This window comes from Fistularia commersonii, chromosome 21 (genome assembly GCF_037954325.1).
Source record: "Fistularia commersonii isolate RoL2024-O1a breed Wild chromosome 21, RoL_Fcom_v1.0, whole genome shotgun sequence".
In the NCBI taxonomy this organism is placed as follows: domain Eukaryota; kingdom Metazoa; phylum Chordata; class Actinopteri; order Syngnathiformes; family Fistulariidae; genus Fistularia; species Fistularia commersonii.
The window spans coordinates 15,106,422-15,128,302 of record NC_141304.1 but is presented as its reverse complement, the minus strand read 5'-3'; the positions used below and the strand labels follow the sequence as shown (position 1 = coordinate 15,128,302).

The window sequence follows — 21,881 nt, the reverse complement described above, 5'->3', positions numbered from 1 at the left end:
GAAACTGTTCCTGGTTGGATTCTTACAGGTGTGGAGTCTCCATGTTCTGCTGGAAGTTCACTGAAGACCATAATTCGTCCAAACAGCTGAATAAAAGTGAACAGTCGCTTGTCCGTATGAGCAGGATTAAGGAAGAGGTGAATGTTATTGTCTCAAATTGACGTTTCAATGAGCAAATGAATTGTCAAATTTATCAATATTTTCTCCTGTCGGATTTTTCCACTGGAAGATGTCGTCCATCCCGGAGGCGTCTTCACTTCTGCTATGAATGAGATTATTTCTGTGTCTCTGTAAGTGTGAACGCTTGTGTGTCTCCATCACATATGAATGCGTGAGTGAATAATTGTATGTTTACATGAAGAGTGGATTGATGCTGTCCCACCACCTGAATACTGAATAAATTGCATGTTTATTCTTCTTTATGGTCCATATATTAGAGGCTCTGATACATTGAATGTCTTTGAAATGAAACAAGTCGGAGAGAATGTTAAACCTCTTTTATTATATACTCCTTAGGTAAAATCAGACGGCTGAGATGGATCTCCTGAAAGTCAGTTCCAGACATGACGCGACGATTTTAGAAAACTACCAGGACGAAGCTACGCTTTGTGCGGCCGCCCACTTTATTCCCTCCATCCCACCCTCACATCCGTCCAGCACATACCTGACCCGTCGGCTAACACGCACAACCAGCTGTGGTTGGAGGACTCCAATCTAAGATCTCACACTGTACGTTTCCAACACACACACACACACACACACACACATCTGATTGTCAGGAAGTTATACACAGTCTTATTCATCGTTCTTTTTAACCTTCACAGCGCTACGAGGATTACAGAGGAGACTTGAGGCCAGGAGGACCCTTACCCACACACACACACACACACACACACACACACAGGTCTTCCCACACCTTTTAATGGGCTACGGAAGTATGGAGTAACTTTGCGCCAGAGATCCGGGAATGGTAGCTCCTCATGCTAACCCTCAAAACAATGAGAAGCAATGGAAGCGGGTTGGGGTTACCGGGCGAAGGATCCCCGAGATCCCACCTTCAGATGCGGCGGTAGATCTAAAATGCAGGGAAGGGGGGCCTTTTTCACGTGTACTAATATCTGTCACAACGGGAAGCTCAATAAATGTAGGATCTGGAGATCTGAGGCGACGCCGCGTCCTCCTTCTACTCGTCGTCCTTGTCTTTGGCGCCGTGCTTGAGGATGCGGGTGAACTCGGCGTAGTTGAAGTTGCCCTTCTTGTCGATGGGCGCCTCGCGGAAGAGCTCGTCCACCTCCTCGTCGGTGAAGCGGTCGCCCATGGTGGTCAGCAGCTCCCTCAGATGGTCCTCGTGGATGACGCCTGGGACGATAAACGTCAAAACGCGTCTTTCGGGAAGCCGCCGGGTCGGAGATGTTCCGGTAGAGGACGGTCCCGAAGGCCTTACCTGAGCCTTCCTCGTCGAAGCAGGCGAAGGCGTTGCGGATGACGTCTTCGGGGTCGGTCCCGTTGAGCCTCTCGCCGAACATGGTGAGGAACATGGTGAAGTTGATGGGACCCGGCGCCTCACTCATCATCCCCTCCAGGTAGTCGTCGGAAGGGTTCTTACCTGAGGAGGAGAAGCACGCGAGAAACGCTGCTTCACGCGAGACAAACGGAGAAAGCTGGAGGACTTCGGTCCGTGTCTGGCGTTCTACCTAAAGAAGCCAGCATGTCGTGCAGATCCTCCTTGTCGATGAAGCCGTCCCTGTTCTGGTCGATCATGTTGAAGGCCTCTTTGAACTCCTGGATCTGAGACTGGTCGAACATGGCGAAGACATTGGAGGTGGCCCTCTGGGGGCGCTTCTTGGTGGTCTTCCCCTTGGCGCGTTTGCTCGACATGGCTGCGGCTGGACGTGGGCCTGAAAGCGCACGATCGGCGGGTTAGATCCGGCTCGCCGTACGGCAAATATCAGGAGGTGCCGCCCGGTAAAAATCTAAAAAAATGTTATTTTTCCGCCCACGAAAGGATGAGTCCCTGGAATTTGGCGTCCTTCCACGGTGCACTCCGAAGCTTAAGTCAGACGGGCCAAAAAGCCCCGACGTCGCAGTCGAGATAAGGTCGCCTAAAAATTCAGGGGGACTTTAACACTAAATGGTCCATAGATGTGAAGAGCTGTGTTGGACTTTGTAACTGTCAGCTCGGACCCTGCTAGTGTGCAGGAGGATGAAGAGGTCATTGCAGTAACGTCATCAAGTAGATCCTTTCCTCTATCCTTTCTGTTTACCATGACAGGGATGAGATTCGGGAGGTGTCTATCAGCTGGAGCCTCTAAATGGAACGGCTGCAGATCAGATGTTTAAATGGTTCCACCATGTTTAACAGGTTTTACTATAAAAGCTGTCTTCCTGTCTGCACATTTGATATCACATCAGGAGAAAAGTTGCATTCGGCAAGAGATCCGGGTGAAAGTATCACGGGCCGTGGAGGTTTAGTAACCGGTTTGCTCGGATGACTTTAAATGGCCAACATGCTGAGAAATGCGCGCTTGCTTTGCTCCGCTTATAGAATAAAAACCACACAAAAGTAGTTTTCTGAATAGCTTCCAGCCGTATTTGCAAGATGGCGTGCGTCCCCGGAGACGGCGTCATCACGTGAATCCCGGGCCTGTCGCTTTGTTTCCATCACTTTTATCCGCCCTTCTTTCTCTTTCCCGGTGACTATCACGGTTTCCTTCTGTTTATCTCCGTTGCAAAATCATGTGACTGAAATAATCACATCGTTGATAATTAATAGCGAGCTTGTCGGCCGCACGATACGAGCGACGGCGTTCAGCCGAAACACGGATTCGCACGTGTGAAATTGCACTGTAAAATTTGACCGAGATGGTCGCGTGAAACGGTCTGAAAGGTGTGTGTGATTGGCCTTCCGTTCTCCACAAAGGAAGCGCAGAAACAAACCGACCCTCCCGCCGGCATTTACAGTTTCCTGAACCCAGAGATCTGATGAGGGCGTTTTGGTTTCATCCGAGGGGGATTTTTTTGCAGAGAAAGTTACTTGCCGAGGCCCTCGCTGGATTGTAAACACTCCAAAATGTGGATCTAGTTTGCCGCTTTTTAGGAAAATGCACTCTGGTGACGTGATTTTTTTTTCAATTACTTATCAGATACATTTCTAAAATTATTAAACGCCGTGTCACAATCCGCTTTTAGGAGGAGGGAATTTGAATTCCTGCCCTTCGGAGCGCGGAGCCGTGGCAACAATTATTATTAACAATGATTCACGAAGAGAGCGACCTATTTTTGATCTCGGAGACGAAAGCACTCGGCCTCGGCTTTGCTGGTACTGACAATTTCTATTTGTTGTGCGGTGACCACAACTCCCCTGCAGATCCTCTGTCGCTGCACAGGAACACACACACACACTCACCAAACAGGCAAGATGTCATCAATCAGACTCATTGAGATCACCAGTGCAGAACTGAAGACCAAAGGCCAAAAGTCAGGAATTCCAAACACAAACATGGAGCGAAGGGGAACTCGGGCTCTCAGCGCCACCCGGATGACCCATCAGATGTGTGTGTCCATATTTCAAAGTGTGAACAAGTGACCCAAACGGGGTCGCTGACATTCCTCCGGCATAAAACCCCACAAGATCTCACACGTGGAGAGTATCCACGTCTAAACACGCTTCTGAATTTGATCTCCGGTCACGGGCAGAACATCGGCTCCGTGCGACGGCCCTCCCCTTCCTTTCCAGGTCTGACAGTTCAGTGCGGTACCAGTGAACCCCGAGACTTCACACTGAGTATTCTGCAGTACACGGCGAGTACTTTCCAACATTTCCTTCTACTATACCCACCCCGAACTGTGCGATCTCCCAATAAGAAATCATTCTCACCTCGGCTTCAGGTAGAAATGTTTTGGAGCCCGTCACACTCCTCTTGTCTGGTTCCGAACACAGCAGTGGGAAGGGAGGCAGGGAGACCAACTAAAGAGTTTGTTAGAAGAATTGAGGTCCCGGTGCGTCCCTCCCCTTTCCTGCCCAGCCAATGGAGAGGGCGGCCTGTCCTGCACAAAGACAACCCAGGCCAGGCCATTTCTCCATACAAGGCAAAAGAATGCACGGGCTCCGGCTCGCCACTGCATCAGACGCCGCACGGGATGTTTGGGAAAAAAGGCAGAAATGACAGGAACTACGATAAGGCTGCCTTATTTAGAGAAAAGGGCCTGAGCGTTGAGAGGAGGCTCTCTGTGGTGGAGAGTGAACACATGGGAAGAGAGTTTGTGAGCAGATGCAGAACTGTTTTTGAACGACTGTGTTTCTGTTACAAGATTATGGGTTTCCTTAAATAGGCAGCAAAGGCGGCCATCACTTGGGCCTGAACATGCAGGGGAACACCTTCAAATTATTTATGGAGGCAACATCTGGTTCATGGGCCCTTGTTCATTTCCCTTAATGGTTTAATACTACAGGCAGCAATCCCGTGGTACAGGAAAGTGCTATTATTCATGGCTTTTGTGCTTTCACCTACCAGCGCTGTGCGTCTGGCTGTCCAGCTGTTGTCCCTGTCCGCTCAGCTAAAATGTTAAAAGCCCAAATTTAATTTCACTGCGTATTAGACGCTCGTGTCTGTGGAATATATAATTTCTTCACTTTGTCTTAAAGAAACAACAACAGGCCTCATTTTACTCGGACTGGGATTGAAATGTGGAGAGATAAACCCCGGGGGATGAATAAAGGGCTCAGGTAGAGTAACCAGTGTGGAGCGGGGAAGCGTGCAAGTGTAGTGCTGCCCTCTGCTGGGTCAGAATCATGACTGTTATTATTGGGAAATACAGCTCATAAACTCCAACCAGCAGAGAAAACAAAGGACCTGCCGCGCAGGTGCTATGAAAAGATTTAGACCTTTCACAGTTGCTAATTTTTCTCTGTCGGTCCTGGGAAATTTTAGGGATTTAAAAAAAAAGAAAAAAAAAAACAATGCCTGCTTGAGATAATAGCTAGATAAGGTTGTATTGATTCTGTGGAAGCATTTAACTGCAAGCAGAGGTGATCATGATATTTAGTGTTTTTCCGTTACGGCTTGACCTTTACACCTGACTGTGTCTTATAAGATAGCGCCGCTCAAAATCAAACAGCATAGATATCCTGTTCTTGCTTCACAGAATGATTTTTATGGATTTATTATTTCATATATGCCTATAAAGAGCTATAGATGACTTATTTTACGTCACTTGGACAAACGTAAGCCTACAGAGTGGATGCATCATGTAAGGCTTTGTTTACACTGTGTCTCGATGGGCGGGGCTTGCTCTCTTCTCTCGTCGCTGATTGGTCGGCGAGAGAGTTGAACCATTGCGCATGCGCGAGGAACCAGGAAGTTTCCAGGTTGGTTTGTTTTCCTTCAGTTTTCAGTGAAGGCGTTGTTCTCCGTCATTGACCTGGAAGGTAGGTGCCCCTGCCTCTCCGCGGCTCTTAAACGTCATTTATTATCACAACACATCCGGTCACAAGACGTAGAAGGGGTTTGAACGTGAAAAGCGCTAGTTACGTTGTTTAAAAAAGACTTTTTGAAAGTTTAACTAGCTTCAACGCGTCTAAAAGTTGGGACCCCGAGGTGTTAGCTGCTATCCTGAACCCACGGATGGTGTCGGGCCTGCTGGAGAATCCCTCCCGGGATAAACGGACTGGTTTATTTTGCTAAAATTTTGGGTTTTCTGGGGTGTCCCTTCGCGGCAGGTCAGTTACCTGCGCTCCGCAGCGGTAACTGGAAAGTGACTCTTTGCTCCGAAGTCCAGGATTTGCCGGTAATGGAAGTACAGCATGATGCTCCGGGGGCTTTATCTGAAGTTGCAAGAATACAACTTCAAGTTTCCCTTGTATTCGACAAGCTTGCGTTGTGCTTCACCTCGGAGGGATTGCGATGACTCGTCAGTTTTGGTCCATTTGCGGGAACCATTCAGAAAAGAAGCCCCAACTGCAGCGGATGCAGCGTGAACTGCAGCTCCTCAGAAGCTGTTGCACTAAATGACAAGTCATTCATTCATAATCCCTGCAGCTTATCCTGCACACCGGGTCACGCTTTATGAAATGACGTGACAGATGACAGGTGAAGTGACCCAGCTTCACTGCACCGCTGACTGAGTTGTCATCAGTTTAAACCCCCGATGGAGGATAAGATCCCTTGAAGACCTTGAGAATGATCATTGCTCAAGTCGATGCAAAACAAGCACGGGTGCATTAGCAGAAAATAACCCTTTCGTGTCGCCTTGAACCCGTTCCCTCCCCTCTGCTGCCATCACTCTCACATTTTGTCCGGTGTTGCCATTGTGTATACCAGACTTTTGTTCTTTTATATTCTTTAATAATGCTCACCTGGCAATTTTCATCAAGTATCACTCTAAATCGAACACAAAGGGTCTGAATAGATACAGAAAAGTCACTCACAGCTGAGGGCCGCGAGAGGCATCATCGATCCGGTCACATGGTTGGTCAAAAAAAGCTATCGTGATTAGTTGTTTGCTAGCGTATGTCTTTCCCCTTACCTCCTCATCCCGCTTCCTCCCACTGGCGGCAAAGGTTGCGACATCCGTCGGGATTTTTGCTGGGTATTCTCTCGAGCCGGGCCCAGGTTGGCGATTGAGGCCGCCGGAGAACCCCGTGCATCTCCGATGGCCCGGAGAGATGTGGTCAAGCCCAGAAACTGTCTGCTTGCTCACTTTGTGTGTGTGCGTTTTCATTCCAAGCGGTTTTGAATAGCCTATCCAAGCCTTTCAGAAACTGCTGATCTGGTTGTCATGTGCAGTATGGACTCGTTGTGAGGGGGGTTGGGGGGGGGGGGGGGGGGGGCGTATGTGTGGTTTGTTAAATTGTGAGATAGAGGAAGCAAAAATGTCTGACTGAATATACTAGGCCCCTCTCACAGATTGGTATATTTTGCCTCATCGCTCAGAGCGGAGACAACCAGAGTGCTGCCATCTCTGACGAAACCCGCCAGCCGGGGTCATTTTTCTGCTGTTAAATTTCGCCGGTGGATCTGAGTTGACGAAATTTTAGATGCCCGTTCAGAGAAAGTCATGTGTGGACGGAACGGCCCAATCAGTGTCACCCGCGGGGAGAGAGTGACGATACGGACGGAGACGATGGACTGCCAGTGAATATCCAGGGAATGGAAGTGATGACAGGTGATGCAAACATTGGCGATTTCGTACTTTTGTCAGACAATTCAGGCGACTGCCAGTGGGAGCGCAAGATCCCGTCGGACAAGTGAGAAATATGGGAAATACGCGAGCGGTTTACCGAGGCACCCACAGCCTGGATTACCTGCCGGTGCAAAGCGTCCGAGGCTTTGATAGCAGTGTGATATGGCGGACGGAAGGTCAAGGGAGCGCGGCGTGGTTGGGAAGGGACATCTGCATCCTTCGTTGTGGGTAAGACGCCAGATCGGAGTGAAGAGCGGTCGTCCCGACGCGTCAGGATACACGGAATCCATGAATGACCGATTCTTTGTTTCAGTGTTTCACGTGCTCGTTCCTTCTCGTTTGTATCGCGCTGTGATGAATTATTCTAATTTTATGGACATATGAAGCGCTGTCAAAAGCTTCGTGGATGTTTTATCCAACAAAAAAAAAAAAAAATCACCAAATTTACTTGTGAGATTTTGACATTTTTTCTTTTTGATGTTTCACATTGTGTGCAGAAGTGCGGCTCATTGAGTTATCGCCTGAATAATCCCTCCGTTGCAGTTATCTTGGGGGGGGAGAAAGTTTGGAGTGATTCAGTTGACTCTTCACTAACACTTTGCTGTCTTTGAAACCAGATTGTGCACAGCGCAGCGCATAAATGTTTAGATGTTGCAAAGTAACATATGCCGAAGCCATGGTGTACTTCCTGTGTGTATGTTGCAACATGATCTCCCCTGTGCTCGGCCTGCCAGTGCACGCCGCCGCCCGTTTGCTCGAAGCAAATGCTTCAAATGGAGCCGTTAAACTCGGCGGCGTGAATCTTCTTGTCATCGCGGACGGTGTTAACGTGATAGTATGCACGTAAGGATGTGCTAACCGGGCAACTCCATCCAGCTATTTAAAATAAAGATTTTGTTTTTACATTCTGTTGCTTTTGCAGCTGTTGGTTCCCCCTTTTTCCCAACATGAGACAAAAATCTCTCCTTCAGCTGCGTGACCTTTTATCACATTATCTTTGCGCCCAGATTTAATTAAACGTATCACTGTTGTCTTATCTGCTGACGGCGGTCGAGATAATCGAGCGTCAATATGATGCATTGCTACTAGAAATCTAATAATTGAGATTTGATGGATGTTTACCGAGCCGACCGGCAAAATAACCTGTCGCCTCCTCCTTTCGTGGGATGGAAATGCGGGGATGTTGGGAAAAACCTGCCGCAGGAATAAGAGGGGAGCTCTTTGGCGGTGGTCGCTTTTTGTTTTCTTTTGAGAATCCCGAAGTGTGACCTTTTTGTGCTTTCGCTCGGATCTCATCTGAAGATAATCTGTTCTCAGGTCGGGCGGCGGTTCTCTACCTCCATGTGGACCGAGTGAATCTCGGCTGCTTGGCGATTTCTCACATCGTATGTGCTTTTAGTGTCTAATCTCAACGTGAAACTCCTTGTGTGAAGCTTTTCATCCCAGCTTTTGAACTTTAACCCGGGCGGACCCGAATCCAAAGGTCCCTGTTGTTTTAGTCAAAACATCGGAAATGCCTCCTCCCCCGGTGGGCCGACTTTCACTTTCAGCGTCTCGGCGGTAGCGGTAGTAGTACTTTCCATTTTGACAAAATGAAGACGCAAACGTAGAGCAGAGGTTTCATATCTTCATATCTTTATTTTTTTGTTTTATTTCCGCATGTGGCCACACTGTTCTCACACGTGTTTCCTATATATATATTTTTTTTTTCTCGCCTGCTAATTTTTCGATTTCCAAGTCCCAAACCATGAATATCGTGGGCCAGTTTGCCGAGACGGTTTTCGTGACGGTGAAGGAGCTGTACCGCGGCCTCAACCCCGCCACGCTCACCGGTGGCATCGATGTCATCGTGGTGCAACAGCCCGACGGATCCTTCCAGTGTTCCCCCTTTCACGTCCGCTTCGGCAAACTGGGCGTGCTGCGCTCCAAGGAGAAAATCGTAAGGGTCTCGGTCGATCGCTTCCCGACTTACGACGCCGACTCCAGTATTGACGGTCGCCTCCGGTTGCAGGTCGACATCGAGATAAACGGGGAGCCGGTGGACCTGCATATGAAGCTGGGGGACAACGGAGAGGCCTTTTTCGTTGAAGAAAACGGCGACACCGAGGTGGGAAAAGCGGTCATTTATCGACCGTTCATTTCTGTTTTGTGAAAATCCACTTCGTATCCCGCGCAGTCCCAAGTCCCGCCGTATCTGTGCACGTCGCCGATTCCTCTGGAAGGCCCCGAGGACCTCGCCGAGGAGATCCCCGAGGGCTCGGCCGTCACCGGGTCCGGCGCCCGGAGGAAGAAGCGGCGTCGCAAACGCGCCCGTTCGGACACCCACTCCAGAGACGACGCCGGCACCTCGTCGGAGGAGAGGGAGCGCGAGAACGAGTGGGAAAGAGACGCCGACCAGACGGCGCCGGAAAGTCCCGCCAAAGAAGAGCCCGCCGCTCCGCTACAAGTCAGGTAAGGGATTCTCGCGCAGACGCAACCAAGATCGAGAGACAAAGACCTCCTTACTCACTTAATAACTTCGGCTAAATGCAAAATCACCTCTTGTGTCATTGATTTTTTACATTACATTACATTACATTACATTTGGCAGACGCTTTTATCCAAAGTGACTTACAATAGAGGACATAGGGACTGCAAATACACTTGCAAATACATGATGCACAGGAAATATACAGAACAGTAAGCTTGGGTTAGTGAGGGTTTTTTTTTTTTTTTTTTTTTGGACAGAGACACACAAACGTACACACACACACACACACTGCATAGCCTAACTTGCTGCCTAACCTGATCTGGGGCATCAGCGCAGTAAAAAGTCCTGAAAGAGAAACGTTTTTACCTGTTTCTTGAAGGTTGAGAGAGATGATGCTCGTCTTGTTGCTTCTGGGAGTTTGTTCCACCACTGAAGTAGTAGAACTGAGAACAGTTTTGCCTGAGATCGCTTAGATTTTCTCCAGTTCCGGCTCGCGTTTCCGTAATTCTGCAGTAAATTGGAGGATTTTTTTTACCTCCCCGTTCATTGCTCGCATCCACTTTGTTTATCATTAATTCAATGCAGCAGCTGTTTGAGTTTTCAGAATATGGCGGCGAGGACTGTCAAAAAAAAAACCCCTGTATTACTTGGAAAGCAACGCAATCGCAAAGATTTGCATCAGTGTCCGTATCCAGTCCTGGTATCTCACCCATGCATCTCCCAGAACAAGGCGCTGGTTTAAAAACGGATGACAGTTAAGCGACAGTTAACTGGTTCAAAAACAGCAGCGGTTCCTTCCACGACAACTGCAGAGCGAGACATCCATTAGAAGCGTCTGCGTTTGTGTTTCAGTAAATCAGTGTACTACTCCATGTCCGAAGAGCCCGGCGAGGAGGCGGCGCAGGGCAGAGACACTCACCCGCATTCGGACGGAGAGCAGTCGCCCGCAGAAAAGTGAGGACGGCGTGTTTTTTTGCGATGTCGCTCAGGCTTCGGTGTCAGTTATAGGTGGGGTCGCAGTAAGCTCCCTCATTTCCTCCCTCCCGCAGCGTCTTCTACAGTCGTCCCTCGTCTCCGAAGAGCGACTCCGAGCTCCTGGTCAAAGTCCAGGACTCCTCCGGGCCTCAGATGCAGTGGAACTGGGGCGGCTTTCCCATGGTACGATGAACCGCTCCGTACGCGCTCGCATCCTTTCAAAATGAAACTCCCGCCTCACCGGACGTCGCCTGGTGTTTTCCGCCCGCCCGTCCTTTCGCAGCTGCGGCAGTCGGAGCGGCCGGCGGCGGCGGCGGCGGCGGCGGCGGAGCACATCTGCCCCTCGGACGCCTCCCATTTTCGCACCATCGAACGCCAGGACTCGTTCGACGCCGGCTGTGAGGTGATCACCTGCGGCAGAGTTGGGAGCGTGACGGTGGTCAGGCCGCTTCCTCGGACTCAGTCCCTGGACCTGAGCGCCCGCCCCGCGCCCGCCGCGCCTTCATTCCCGGCTCGCTTCCCCGCCGATCTCTCCGAGTCCTTCCGATCCCCGGCGGACGCCCGTATGGACGCCGCGCAGACGTGCAGAGACGTTTTGGAACGGGAGAGCGCGGAAATGAACCACATCGCCGCCGTGAGCGAAACCGATGTTCGTAACGAAGCGTCGCACTCGCGGCGGCGGGCCGCCTGGGTGGAGCAAAGCGAGCAGAGCTCCACTCACAGCGACCCCATCAGCGAGGGGGACAGCGGGATAGAGCCCTGCGGGGAGGAGAGCCCGCCCACCGACAAGGCCGTGGCCAAAGACGACGCCGAGGGGTCGGCAAACCTCTCGGAGGCGCCGCCCAGGACCGAGCAGCCGGAAAAGAAAAAGGGTAAAACGCTTCCGCTCCGCACATGTAACGTCTGCTTCCCCACTTAAATTGCAGTCGTCCTTGCACCTGCACTTTGTGAGTTGCACACCGAGCTGCGCTGAAATGTCTTGAATCCAATTTACCCGTTCGTGTGTCAATCACAGGAAAACGCAACTATCACCTCGGCCCGACGGATATTTACTTGGATGACCTGACCTCGCTGAACCCCGAGGTGGCGGCGCTTTACTTCCCCAAGAGGTTTGACGTCGCATCTCCGTAAAATACTGTTTTGATGGGCGCGGATTGACGAGCGAGTGTCAAAACGCCGGATGTTTTGTTTTGGAAGTGAAACAGAAGGCGCGTCTCCACACGGCACGGAGCCGGGATCCCACTCAGGAAGCCACTCGCCCCAGTCGGTGGGGAGCGGGGCGTTGGACAGCGGCACGGAGTACCTGTCCGACTCCACCTCCTACTGCATGGATGTCAGCATGTCGCTCTGCGGGAGGGAGGGCGACACCAGCCAAATCACAAAAGGTGCACCATCTCCTTAGCAGAAAATCCGAAATTCTTTTACTCGACAAGTATTTTTCACGTACCAAGAATGCATAATTTAAAAACATTTGCCGTATTTTCCGCACTATAAAGCGCACCTGTAATCTTCACAGAAATCGACAGTGCGCCTTATAATCCAGCGCGCCTTATATATGGATCAATATTGGTTCATTATGGCCACAGCGGTCAGGGGGCGTCACCCCTTTATGGTAAAAACCGTAAAGGGGAATTCCAGTCCCACCACTTGTATGTGTATAAAGACCTGAAATGGCACTTTTCAAGCGACACTCTTACGAAGCGGAGTTCAAACTTAAGGCGATCGGTCACCCGAGAATTCAACATTAACGAATCAATGGTACGGAAGTGGAGGAAGCAACAACATGACCCGCGCCAAGTAAAGCGAGATGGCCACAGTTGGAGGGCAAACCTGAACAGTGGGTTGTCAAAGAGAGCCGCAAGTAGAAGCGTCTCTACAGTCACTTTTCCAATGAAGGCAACAGTGCTAGCTAGTGACATGAACATCAATGAATTTAGAAGTGGTCCTTCCTGGTGCTTTCGTTTCACGAAACGCTTTGAACTGTGACAAATGGAGTTGGAAATGCATTGTTTTTAACGAGGGCGGCGCAAATACCGGTAAGAGCTACCGGTACGTGCAGTACCGTATTGTGAATGCACTAACTTGTTTTGGGAGTGAACGGAGTTGTCAGAACATTGGTTTGTATTCTATTAATGAAGTTTGACTGACTGACTTATCTGACTGTTTTGTTGACATTCCCGTTAGCACAACTTCATCTATTGCAGGGATGTCAAAGTCAATTACACTGAGGGCCAAAAAAACAAAGTTGTTACAAGCCGAGGGCCGGACTAATGCAGTGTTTATTAAAACATATTGAACTGACTGAACATAGCCTATTGAACCAAGATCTAAATGCATAAATGAAATTGCATTCACCGTAAACAGAAAATGCAATATCGTGCTGCTCTATGATCACATCAATTACTGCTTTCAAATAGTAAAATGAGAAAATGAAAATAAATAAATCAAATCAGTTGGATTCTTTCTGATGGCTCCTATCTGCGATTAGTCCATTAACCGAAAAATAAATCCATTAACTGAAAAATAAATAGAAATAAATAAAATACAATAAATTAAAATACAAAAATCTATGGCACACAGACAAAACAATACTTTCTTCAAAGAAGAAACAAATGGAAAAATTTAACTGAATTAAAAACTCTCTTTCATGGTCTGGCAGCTGAGAAAGTGGCTCAAGTTTTCTATCCGCATCTGAAGCTTTGTCTTGACATATGTGATCTAGTGGATGCATAATGCAACCTCAGCCTCTACAGTAGTTTCTACTCTATGTGCCTTATAATGCGTTGCACCCTATATATGAAAACAGTTTTAAAACTGGCCATTCATTGAAGGCGCGCCTTATAATCCAACGCGCCTTATAGTGTGGAAAATGCGGTTAAAGACTAGATAAAAAAAAAAAAAAAAATTATTTACATTTAAAAAAAAAAACTTAAAAAAAGGAAAAAAAACATGTAAAAATGTAAAAAAAAAAAAAAAAAAACATTTTATATTGCACATTGTAAAAATGAAAAAAAAAAAAATTAAATTGCTGATATGCAGAGTATGCATAACCTCGAATTTGCCTCTCTGCAGAGAAGTTCCTGCAGCACGCGGTGACGTACCAGGATTTCACCCAAAACCCTGGATTGATCGAGGATCCCAGCCTCGTGATCTGCATCAACTCAAAGTAAGAGTTTGAAAAAAAAAAAATCATTATTTTATATTTATATGATCTCAGTTTAAAAAATTAAATTTCTTAAATTACTAAATTATATTCATCCTCAAGGCTATGGTTAAATTTCTCACAGGTACTACAACTGGGCCGTGGCCGCACCGATGGTCTTGTCAATGGTCGCCTTCCAGAAGAACTTACCCAAGGTGGGAGTAGGAACGTTACTGATGGACGCAAACATCTCCGGCTCGCTGAATCCTGTGCTTTCTGTCCCCGTGCAGAGTACCGTGGAGAAGCTGGTGAAGGACAAGATGCCCAAAAAGTCTGGCCGCTGGTGGTTCTCCTGGAGGAGAAGGGACCTTGACAGCAACCAGGTAGGTGATGAATGCACGCATGATCATGGACTCCAGTGTAACAGCTTGAGTAATGTCGGTTTTATTTTTCAGCAAAAGCACTCCAAGGAGGAGGAGGAGGAGAAGCCGGCGGCCGGCGATTCCGCCGCGGTCAAGTACGTGAACTTAACACCCGTGGATCATCATAAACGGTCGCGTCTGAGTCGACCCTTGCGGTCTTATTTTTAATTTTGGCTCTGACGGTGGAGCCTCTGCAGGCTTTTGCAACCGAAGTGACGGTTCAGACAGGATGCCCGTCTGGAAAGAAATAGACGAGTTCTGAGCAGATTGCTGACAGCGGGGAGGAAACGGGGCTGCAGACACCTGGCGCTCCCGTGAGATGGAGGGTAGAAGATGGCAGTTTCTAATATATGTATAATTTTTTTGAAATGATGCGAGCTGTCACCGCATCATTGCACAAGCGTTGACCCAGATGTCAGTGCATCAAAGTGTGATATTCGTAGCCTGCGATAGAATTCATAGAGCCCGAACGAGTCTTGTTTTGCAGTGATTTTTATAGTTTTGTAAAAACACTTCCCAATGCTACTTATTTGTTGGCAGTTTATATCCTTTGACATCCAGTAAGTGTATGGAGAAGTGCTTTTTTTAACATTTCAGCTCATTCTAATCCCAAAGTATTGGAATTAGCTATAATCCAATGATGTAGTTTAAGGATATGGGAAGTTATAATACCCGCTGTAGTAAAATGAGGAGGAAATACTGTTTATGTGGAAATGCAGCAATGGTTGTATATCTCCAAATGACATGTGGATGAGGTCCAGAGTGAACCACACTTCCAAGTGCAGGATAAGCACTGGAGATAATGAATGAATGAATGAATGAATGAATGAATGAATGATACGTGTGTTCTGTGTTCTCGCCACCAGAGGGCGCCATCACGACCAGTTTGACACAAAAGACATCCATCGTCCACAATTGTTTTTTTTTTTTTTTTTCATATTGAACTTTCAAATCCTCTCTCCCCAGAGGCTCAACGGAGGAAATTGACAGCGACGAAGCAGCAGGGCCCGGCCAAAAACCCTTCCTCCAGTCCAGCCTCTCCACGGAAGCCATCCGCGCCGCACAGTGCATCAACCAGATCTACCGCAAGTCACTGCGGCTGACTTCCAAACAGATAGTAAGATGCACGCTTCCCCCCTACTAACGCGGAAACACGTTTTATCACCACTCGATGGACGCTTAAACACCTCCCCCTCGCCAGGAGCACTTAAACCTGCGTGAAGGTGCCAACAAGGTGGTGTTCAGCGTGACCACACAGTACCAGGGCACCTGCCGCTGCGAGGCCACCATCTACCTGTGGAGCTGGGACGACCGCGTCATCATATCCGACATAGACGGCACCATCACCAAGTAAGAGTGGCCCCGGAGGTTCTCGGTGTCTTCTTCTAGGTTCGAGTATCAACCCGGTCTGCATGCGTCCTCCCGTAGGTCCGACGCTCTGGGCCACATCCTGCCGCAGTTCGGCAAAGACTGGACGCACAAAGGCATCGCTAGACTCTACCACAAGATACATCAGTAAGCGGAATATCTTTACAGTGGACCCTCGCTACTTTGCTGATTTTGTTTTTTAATAATTCGGGGGAAAATTTCGTTCTCTGCAATGAACCATGAGGAGCAGTTAGAGGTTCATTCGACACGTTAGGTCACGCCGCGACAGGACTCGAACCTGCGACCTTTTGATCCAAAGTCAGATGCCATTTATCTTTCTTTAGCGTTTGTTTCGGTATTTGAATTTTTTTTTCGGAATGAAATAGCTTTATTCTAGACCAGGGGTCGGCAACCCGTAACACCCAAAGAGCCATTTGGACCCGGTTTCCTCGGAAAAGAAAACAGCGGGAGCCGCAATTACTTTTTGACGTCTAAAATAAAGGTACCATTGTATATATTGCTTTTTATTCCCTTTACACTTTGTATTTATAAGTATGAAGTGTGTTGCTTCTGAAATTCACAAAGTATTACAGAGAAAATTAAATTTTATTTATGTAATGAATTCATTTTGAGCTTTGGGCTTTCAGAGCGTTTAGCGGAGCCTTGACCTGAATTTTAAAAATAAATCGGGAAAAAAAATCACTGTGTCAGTAAACAATAAAAAATAAATATTTGCAAAATATCTTCATAAATATTTATTTTACCTGGTTTATGGGACTTCTGCTCCTGAACTTCTGCCCACAGCATCTGTAAATTGGGACTTTACCGGCTGGCGGGTATACCGGCTTCCGCCAGTGTGACGTTATTTTGAGCGGCGAAAAATAATAAATATAATTTTATTTAATATCTCAAGATCACAATAATCTTCCAACTTAGAACTAAAAGTTAAAAAAAGGAATTAACGCAAATGAAATACACTTCAATTAAATATCGACAATTTATTTTCCCAAGCCACTCTGAGCCGCAGTGTAACGATGGAAGAGCCGCATGGGTTGCCGACCCCTGTTCTAGCCTAAGAAGAAAAACAGTAAAAAATATTGTAAAATTAAACTAAAATTCATTTTATAAAATAAATCAAACACGAGCTCTCCTTTGCGAAACGAAGATACCCAGCATGGCGAACTCTGGCTCCTCCCATTGCACCCTCGCCGGATGCCATATGGAATACCATTGGCTAAATAGATCACGTATGCGTGAATACTGTCCGCTTTCGTGCTATGTAGTTTGTGAAAGTGTTTTTCATTTTTTTGCGATTCCTCCAAAACACCCAGCATCAACCAAGACCCCAAGCATAGCATAGCAAAAAATTAAAATTCTTGATTTGTTAAAGAAAGGCAGAAGTTTTGAAGGGAATATTCAAATCTTAAAACACCTTATAGCCTTAACTTTGACACTTTATATTTCATTTGTATTTCTTATTATCCCTCCTTCCTACTATTATCTATTATTGTTATGTGTTACTTGAAACTGTGGCACAACAATTTCCTTTGGGATAAATAAAGTTGTTCTTACTCTTAGTATTCTTATTCTTAAGTTTTGCTGAAGTTGGCCGCCAATACAACATCAACCGATCCACAGTTTGTTAAATTAAGAAAGATGAAGCTAATATATGGAATACGGCGACCTTAAGCTTCAGTAAAACGGCAAAACCGGTGATGACGGGACTAAATAAATTCTCTTTGGAACGTAACTCCTGCGAAAAAAGTGAGGGTCCACTGTATTTTCAATCATTTAACGCTCATGGCACATAAACACCCGTCACGAGAGGCTAGTAATGCTAAGGTTGTCGTCCCCGTCCTCGCAGAAATGGCTACAAGTTCCTATATTGTTCGGCCCGGGCCATTGGCATGGCCGCCATCACCAAGGATTACCTGCAGTGGGTCAATGACAAAGGCACCGTCCTTCCCAAAGGGCCCGTGTTGCTGGCTCCCAGCAGCCTGTTCTCTGCCCTGCACAGGTAACACACACACACACACACCAGGAGACGGAGGGTGAGTTACTGCGTAGCGTTACTAGCCGTACGCTACGCGGTGAGGCTAAAGGCTCATGTTATATAACGCTGGCTAATTTTATGAAATGCACAACTGGTCTGCTGGGTCAGATTATCACATGTTACCAGATACAAATCTTGCCAAGTCAGCAAAAATATAAACGACATCTAGGTGAGGTTTGGAGAGGAAACGTGTGTGTGTGTGTGTGGAATTATTAGAGAAGTAATGCATTGAGGAGCTGCAAAGGACCGGCCACGACTGGCTGCTCCGGTGTTACATACACGGCATTAGAATCCAGTTTGACTTCATAAATCATGTAGAACTAAAAGAAAACAAAAAAAAAAGAAGACGAGGTGACCTCTGGTTCTGACCTGTGCAGGGAGGTGATTGAGAAGAAGCCGGAGGTGTTCAAGATCGCCTGTCTCAGCGACATCAGGGACCTGTTCAACCCGCGGACGGAGCCTTTCTACGCAGCTTTCGGTAACAGGACCAATGTAAGGAGGACACTCATGCACGTTTCAGAAACAAGCTTGAAAGAATCCAAGAGTTATTTACAGTTTGTATCATAAATGCTTCAACTTGTTGAGATAAGCACTTTTTGACCAGATGCCTATAACTTTATAAACAATGGCTATATTTGAGTGATTTTGACATATTTGGTGAAGAATAACGTCCTATTTAACATTTTTCAGCAGCAGAAACAAGCTTGAAAGAATTCACAACTTATTTACAGTATGTTACATAAATGCTTCAACTTGGTGAGATAAGCACTTTTTGACCAGAAACCTATAACTTTTTGACCAGCAGCTGGATTTAAGTGATTTTGACATATTTTATGCAGAATAATGTCCTTTTTAACATATTTCAGCAGCAGAAACAAGCTTGAAAGAATCCAAAAGAAAAAAACCCACGCACTTGGTTTCTGCCAACACAATTCAAACAATCACGAACCTTGTTATTTTGACCCTCATATTATGTTTAGGGTCAATTTGACCCTTTGGGTCAATGGGTGAAATGGGTCAAATTGACCCATAACATAATATGAGGGTTAAGAAAATGTTTCTATGTACCGTATCTTTCACACTATAAGTCGCACTTAAAATCTTTAAATTTGCTCAAAAATTGTCCGTGCGCCTTCTGTATGAATTAAGAATAAGAATAATAAGAATAACAACAACTTTATTTATCCCGAAGGAAATTGCTGTGCCAGAGTTACAAGAAAAATATAACAATAATAAATAATAGTAGAAAAATTGTTTAAACTGTAAAAAATTACAGAAAAAGGGAGAATAAGAAATACAAATAAACTACCGGTATAAAGTGTCTTAAGTAACACTTTGTATGAAAAAATATTGTACATGTAGCGGTTTTGTAATATTGCACTGTTGTGAACATATACACAGATACATTTTTATAGTTTAAATTATTACAATATAAATGATGAGATGAGATGAGAACAACTTTATTCATCCTTCTTCTAATTCTTGTGTTTACTGACCTCCAACCAAATTTATGTGGCGCAAAGCGCTCAAACATCTGTCAAAATGTTTTTAGTGCCGCTTTGGTAAGCGACCAAGCTTGATTGATCGTGTGAGCGTTCCCACCTGACACGGGGACGTCGCGTTAAAGTCGATCCGTGGTTGAATATGGGTTGCAATGTTAGATAACGCTAGATGACTAATTATATCGCGCTGGAATACAACGTTGTTCCAACCTCACGCTAACTTCAGATGTCGGCTATCAGTGGCAACCATTAACCAATCGGAAGAGTTCGTAGCAGCTCACCTAAGATACTTTTTCTTATAGCGGTACGTTCTGTGCTTCAGCACAATGTTATTGTACATTTGTGTGGATGAGGACCCGCGAAAATGGCACCTGTTAAGAGCGGAATCCAAACTCAAGGCTATCGGTCTGGCAGTAGATGATGGCCGCTAAAGGATCCAACATGAATGAAGTGGAAGAAGCAAGCAGATGAACTGCGCCAAGTAAAGAAGAGCAAACAGAATTTGTGAGGGAACAAAGTGAGATGAAAAAAGTTGGACCAAACTGACTGTTTTGTTTGGCACGCGAAGATCGATGACTTTTGAGGAGGTGCTTCCGGTTTATGCAAAGGCGTCACCTTTTCATCCACGCAAACTTCAACTGAACCGACCGTTTTGCTTCGCTTTCAATACGTTTTATTATAACGCCTTATGTATGAAAATAGACCAGTTCATTGATATTGCATCTTATAATCCGGTGTGACTTGTGCCCGGCAAAATACGCCATTTGTTATTCGTCCCTTTGAGCGCAAACGATCCCGTTGAAAGGAAGCGGGCGAAAATGTTGACGTGAGATGGAGAAGTTAATGATTTGTGGCTCACCAACCCGACACAAAGCCATCAAGCCGCTCTCCTCCATTTTGCAGGACGCCTACGCCTACAAGCAGGTCGGCGTGCCCGACACCAGGATCTTCACCGTCAACCCCAGAGGAGAGTTGATCCAAGAGAAGACCAAAGGGAACAAGTCTTCGTAAGTGTGCGAGATGAGGTTGGACGGGAATCCCCACGGAGCGTGATGTTTGCAGAGGACATTGGGATGTGTAGTGAGAGCAGGGAGCAGCTGGAGGAACATCTAGAGAGGTGGAGGTACGCTCTGGAAAGGAGAGGGATGAAGGTTAGCGGCAGCAAGACAGAATACACGTGGGGAGGGTGAGAAGAACCCGAGTGGAGATGAAGAAGGTGGAGGAACGTGTGGAGCGAATGGAGAAAAGTGGAGTGTGGATGAGATGAGAGGAGATATGGTGTCTGGTCTGGAGACACTGAGGAGAAGATAGGAAGCAGAGCTGGAGGCAGCAGAGATGAAGATGTGGAGATTCTTCGTTGGGGATTGAGGAGGATGGAGAGGATCAGGAACGAGTCCATCAGACAGGACAGTACATGTGAGATGTTCTGGAGATAAAGTCAACCCAGCATAGTTTGGATACGGACAGAAGAGGGATGGTGAACATCTGAGTAGGAAGATGGTGAGGTTGGAGCTGCCAGGCAGAAGGATGAGAGGAAGGATGGAGGGGAGGAGGACAGGAAGTCAGAAGGTAGAAGAAAAGAAGGTTAGATGGAGGCAGATGATCAGCTGTGGAGAACCCTGAAGGAAGGCTGCCATACCCAAACACATCCAGGATGTGCAACAGTTATTGTTACACAATCCCAAGTGTGTGTGTGTGTGTGTGTGTGTGTGTGTGTGTGTGTCTTGCAGGTACAGCCACCTCAGTGAGTTGGTGGAGCATTTCTTCCCGGCGCTCGACGTTGAGGGGAGCTTGTCTTCTGCCTTTTGCTGCCCCGAGTTCAGCAGCTTCTCGTACTGGAGGGACCCTCTGCCCGCGCTGGACCTGGACGCTCTGCTGTAGAAACGCCGTTTACCAGAACCAACCCAACACTAGAAGAAGCGCCCCGGAGGACGACGGCGACCCGCATGAACCCTGCATCTGCCCGGCGTGCCGGCCGAGGCGGTTCGTCCGTGAGACGCCGAAGAATCCCAATCCCAAGCTCAGAGATGATGCGCGATATATGCATGGACTGGATATCATAACCGGATGAATATGCCTTTGAATTTCACATTTTTTTTCTTTTCGTATGCAGCGTGGACATTCCCGACTGAGAATCATCTGCCTTGCTCAAAAGTTGGACCAAAGATGGTTTTTGTACGGATGAGGATGCCTAAAAATCCCACGGATGCCAAAACTGTCACCGCTATAAGCCTGTTCCTTTGTATCGCAGCTGAGGGGCTGGAAGTCTTTGGCGACCCTTGATAGGAATCCAGCTATATAATAATAATAATCATTATTATTATAATAACAATGATAATTATATATATATATATATACACACATATATATATATATTTACTTGCAGAATCCAGGGTTTCAATGCGTTTTAATGCGAAAGGACTGCAATCGGATTAGAAGAAAGCAGATTATTTTCAACCTACAAGATGCACATATCATTCTGTTTTAAAGCACATATAGAAATGCTGTAATGACAACTATATTTATTTTATATCTTATATAGGAGTTTTAAGATGCACGTGTGATGATTCACTGTGACTGATTACCACAATTTTTTTTTTTTAAATCAAATGCCTTTTTTTTTTAGTTAGAGATTTCAAATAAAGCTCGAATTGACGGTGTTTCCGTGGGTTGATTGTCGTTCGGGGCGTTTGCACTTTTTTCTACGCAGCACACGTTGCGTAGGAAAGTTTCAAGGGTCATAAAGATAACAAGGAAGTGAAACCCA

At 46.7% G+C, this 21,881-nt stretch overlaps 2 protein-coding genes across 3 annotated transcripts; one reads left to right on the top strand and one right to left on the bottom strand.

The window, feature by feature from the left end:
• Window positions 1-480: 480 nt before the first annotated feature.
• myl9b (myosin, light chain 9b, regulatory) lies at window positions 481-4,036 on the bottom strand. The gene is made up of 4 exons (XM_086168199.1): window positions 3,878-4,036; window positions 1,695-1,898; window positions 1,445-1,606; window positions 481-1,359 (listed from the first exon to the last, which is right to left on the bottom strand). Exons 2-4 carry the CDS (start codon window positions 1,876-1,878, stop codon window positions 1,184-1,186), a joined length of 522 nt encoding a protein of 173 aa, XP_086024325.1. The 5' UTR covers window positions 1,879-1,898; window positions 3,878-4,036; the 3' UTR covers window positions 481-1,183.
• Window positions 4,037-5,367: 1,331 nt separating this feature from the next.
• Window positions 5,368-21,774, top strand: LOC147222432 (phosphatidate phosphatase LPIN3). Of its 2 annotated transcripts, none has more exons than XM_086168382.1 (20): window positions 5,368-5,428; window positions 8,921-9,121; window positions 9,194-9,289; window positions 9,359-9,633; window positions 10,505-10,606; window positions 10,702-10,810; window positions 10,911-11,499; window positions 11,643-11,736; window positions 11,825-12,012; window positions 13,700-13,793; window positions 13,915-13,984; window positions 14,060-14,152; window positions 14,225-14,286; window positions 15,158-15,308; window positions 15,393-15,541; window positions 15,620-15,706; window positions 17,424-17,576; window positions 17,990-18,104; window positions 20,018-20,121; window positions 20,845-21,774. In XM_086168382.1, exons 2-20 carry the CDS (start codon window positions 8,930-8,932, stop codon window positions 20,993-20,995), a joined length of 2,874 nt encoding a protein of 957 aa, XP_086024508.1. In that variant the 5' UTR covers window positions 5,368-5,428; window positions 8,921-8,929; the 3' UTR covers window positions 20,996-21,774. The 2 variants fall into 2 exon arrangements, with proteins under 2 accessions (XP_086024508.1, XP_086024507.1); XM_086168381.1 differs by lacking the exon at window positions 5,368-5,428 and adding an exon at window positions 6,942-7,410.
• Window positions 21,775-21,881: the final 107 nt, after the last annotated feature.

Bases quoted from the DNA above. Each gene is read 5' to 3' on its own strand.
- myl9b (XM_086168199.1), bottom strand. From the start codon at position 1,878: ATGTCGAGCAAACGCGCCAAGGGGAAGACCACCAAGAAGCGCCCCCAG. The intron at 1,607-1,694 runs GTAGAACGCCAG...TCTCCTCCTCAG, and splicing joins CGACATGCTGGCTTCTTTAG to GTAAGAACCCTTCCGACGAC. The intron at 1,360-1,444 runs GTAAGGCCTTCG...TTATCGTCCCAG, and splicing joins CTTCGACGAGGAAGGCTCAG to GCGTCATCCACGAGGACCAT.
- LOC147222432 (XM_086168381.1), top strand. From the start codon at position 7,345: ATGGCGGACGGAAGGTCAAGGGAGCGCGGCGTGGTTGGGAAGGGACAT. The intron at 14,287-15,157 runs GTACGTGAACTT...CTCTCTCCCCAG, and splicing joins GGCGATTCCGCCGCGGTCAA to AGGCTCAACGGAGGAAATTG. The intron at 15,309-15,392 runs GTAAGATGCACG...CCCCCTCGCCAG, and splicing joins GGCTGACTTCCAAACAGATA to GAGCACTTAAACCTGCGTGA.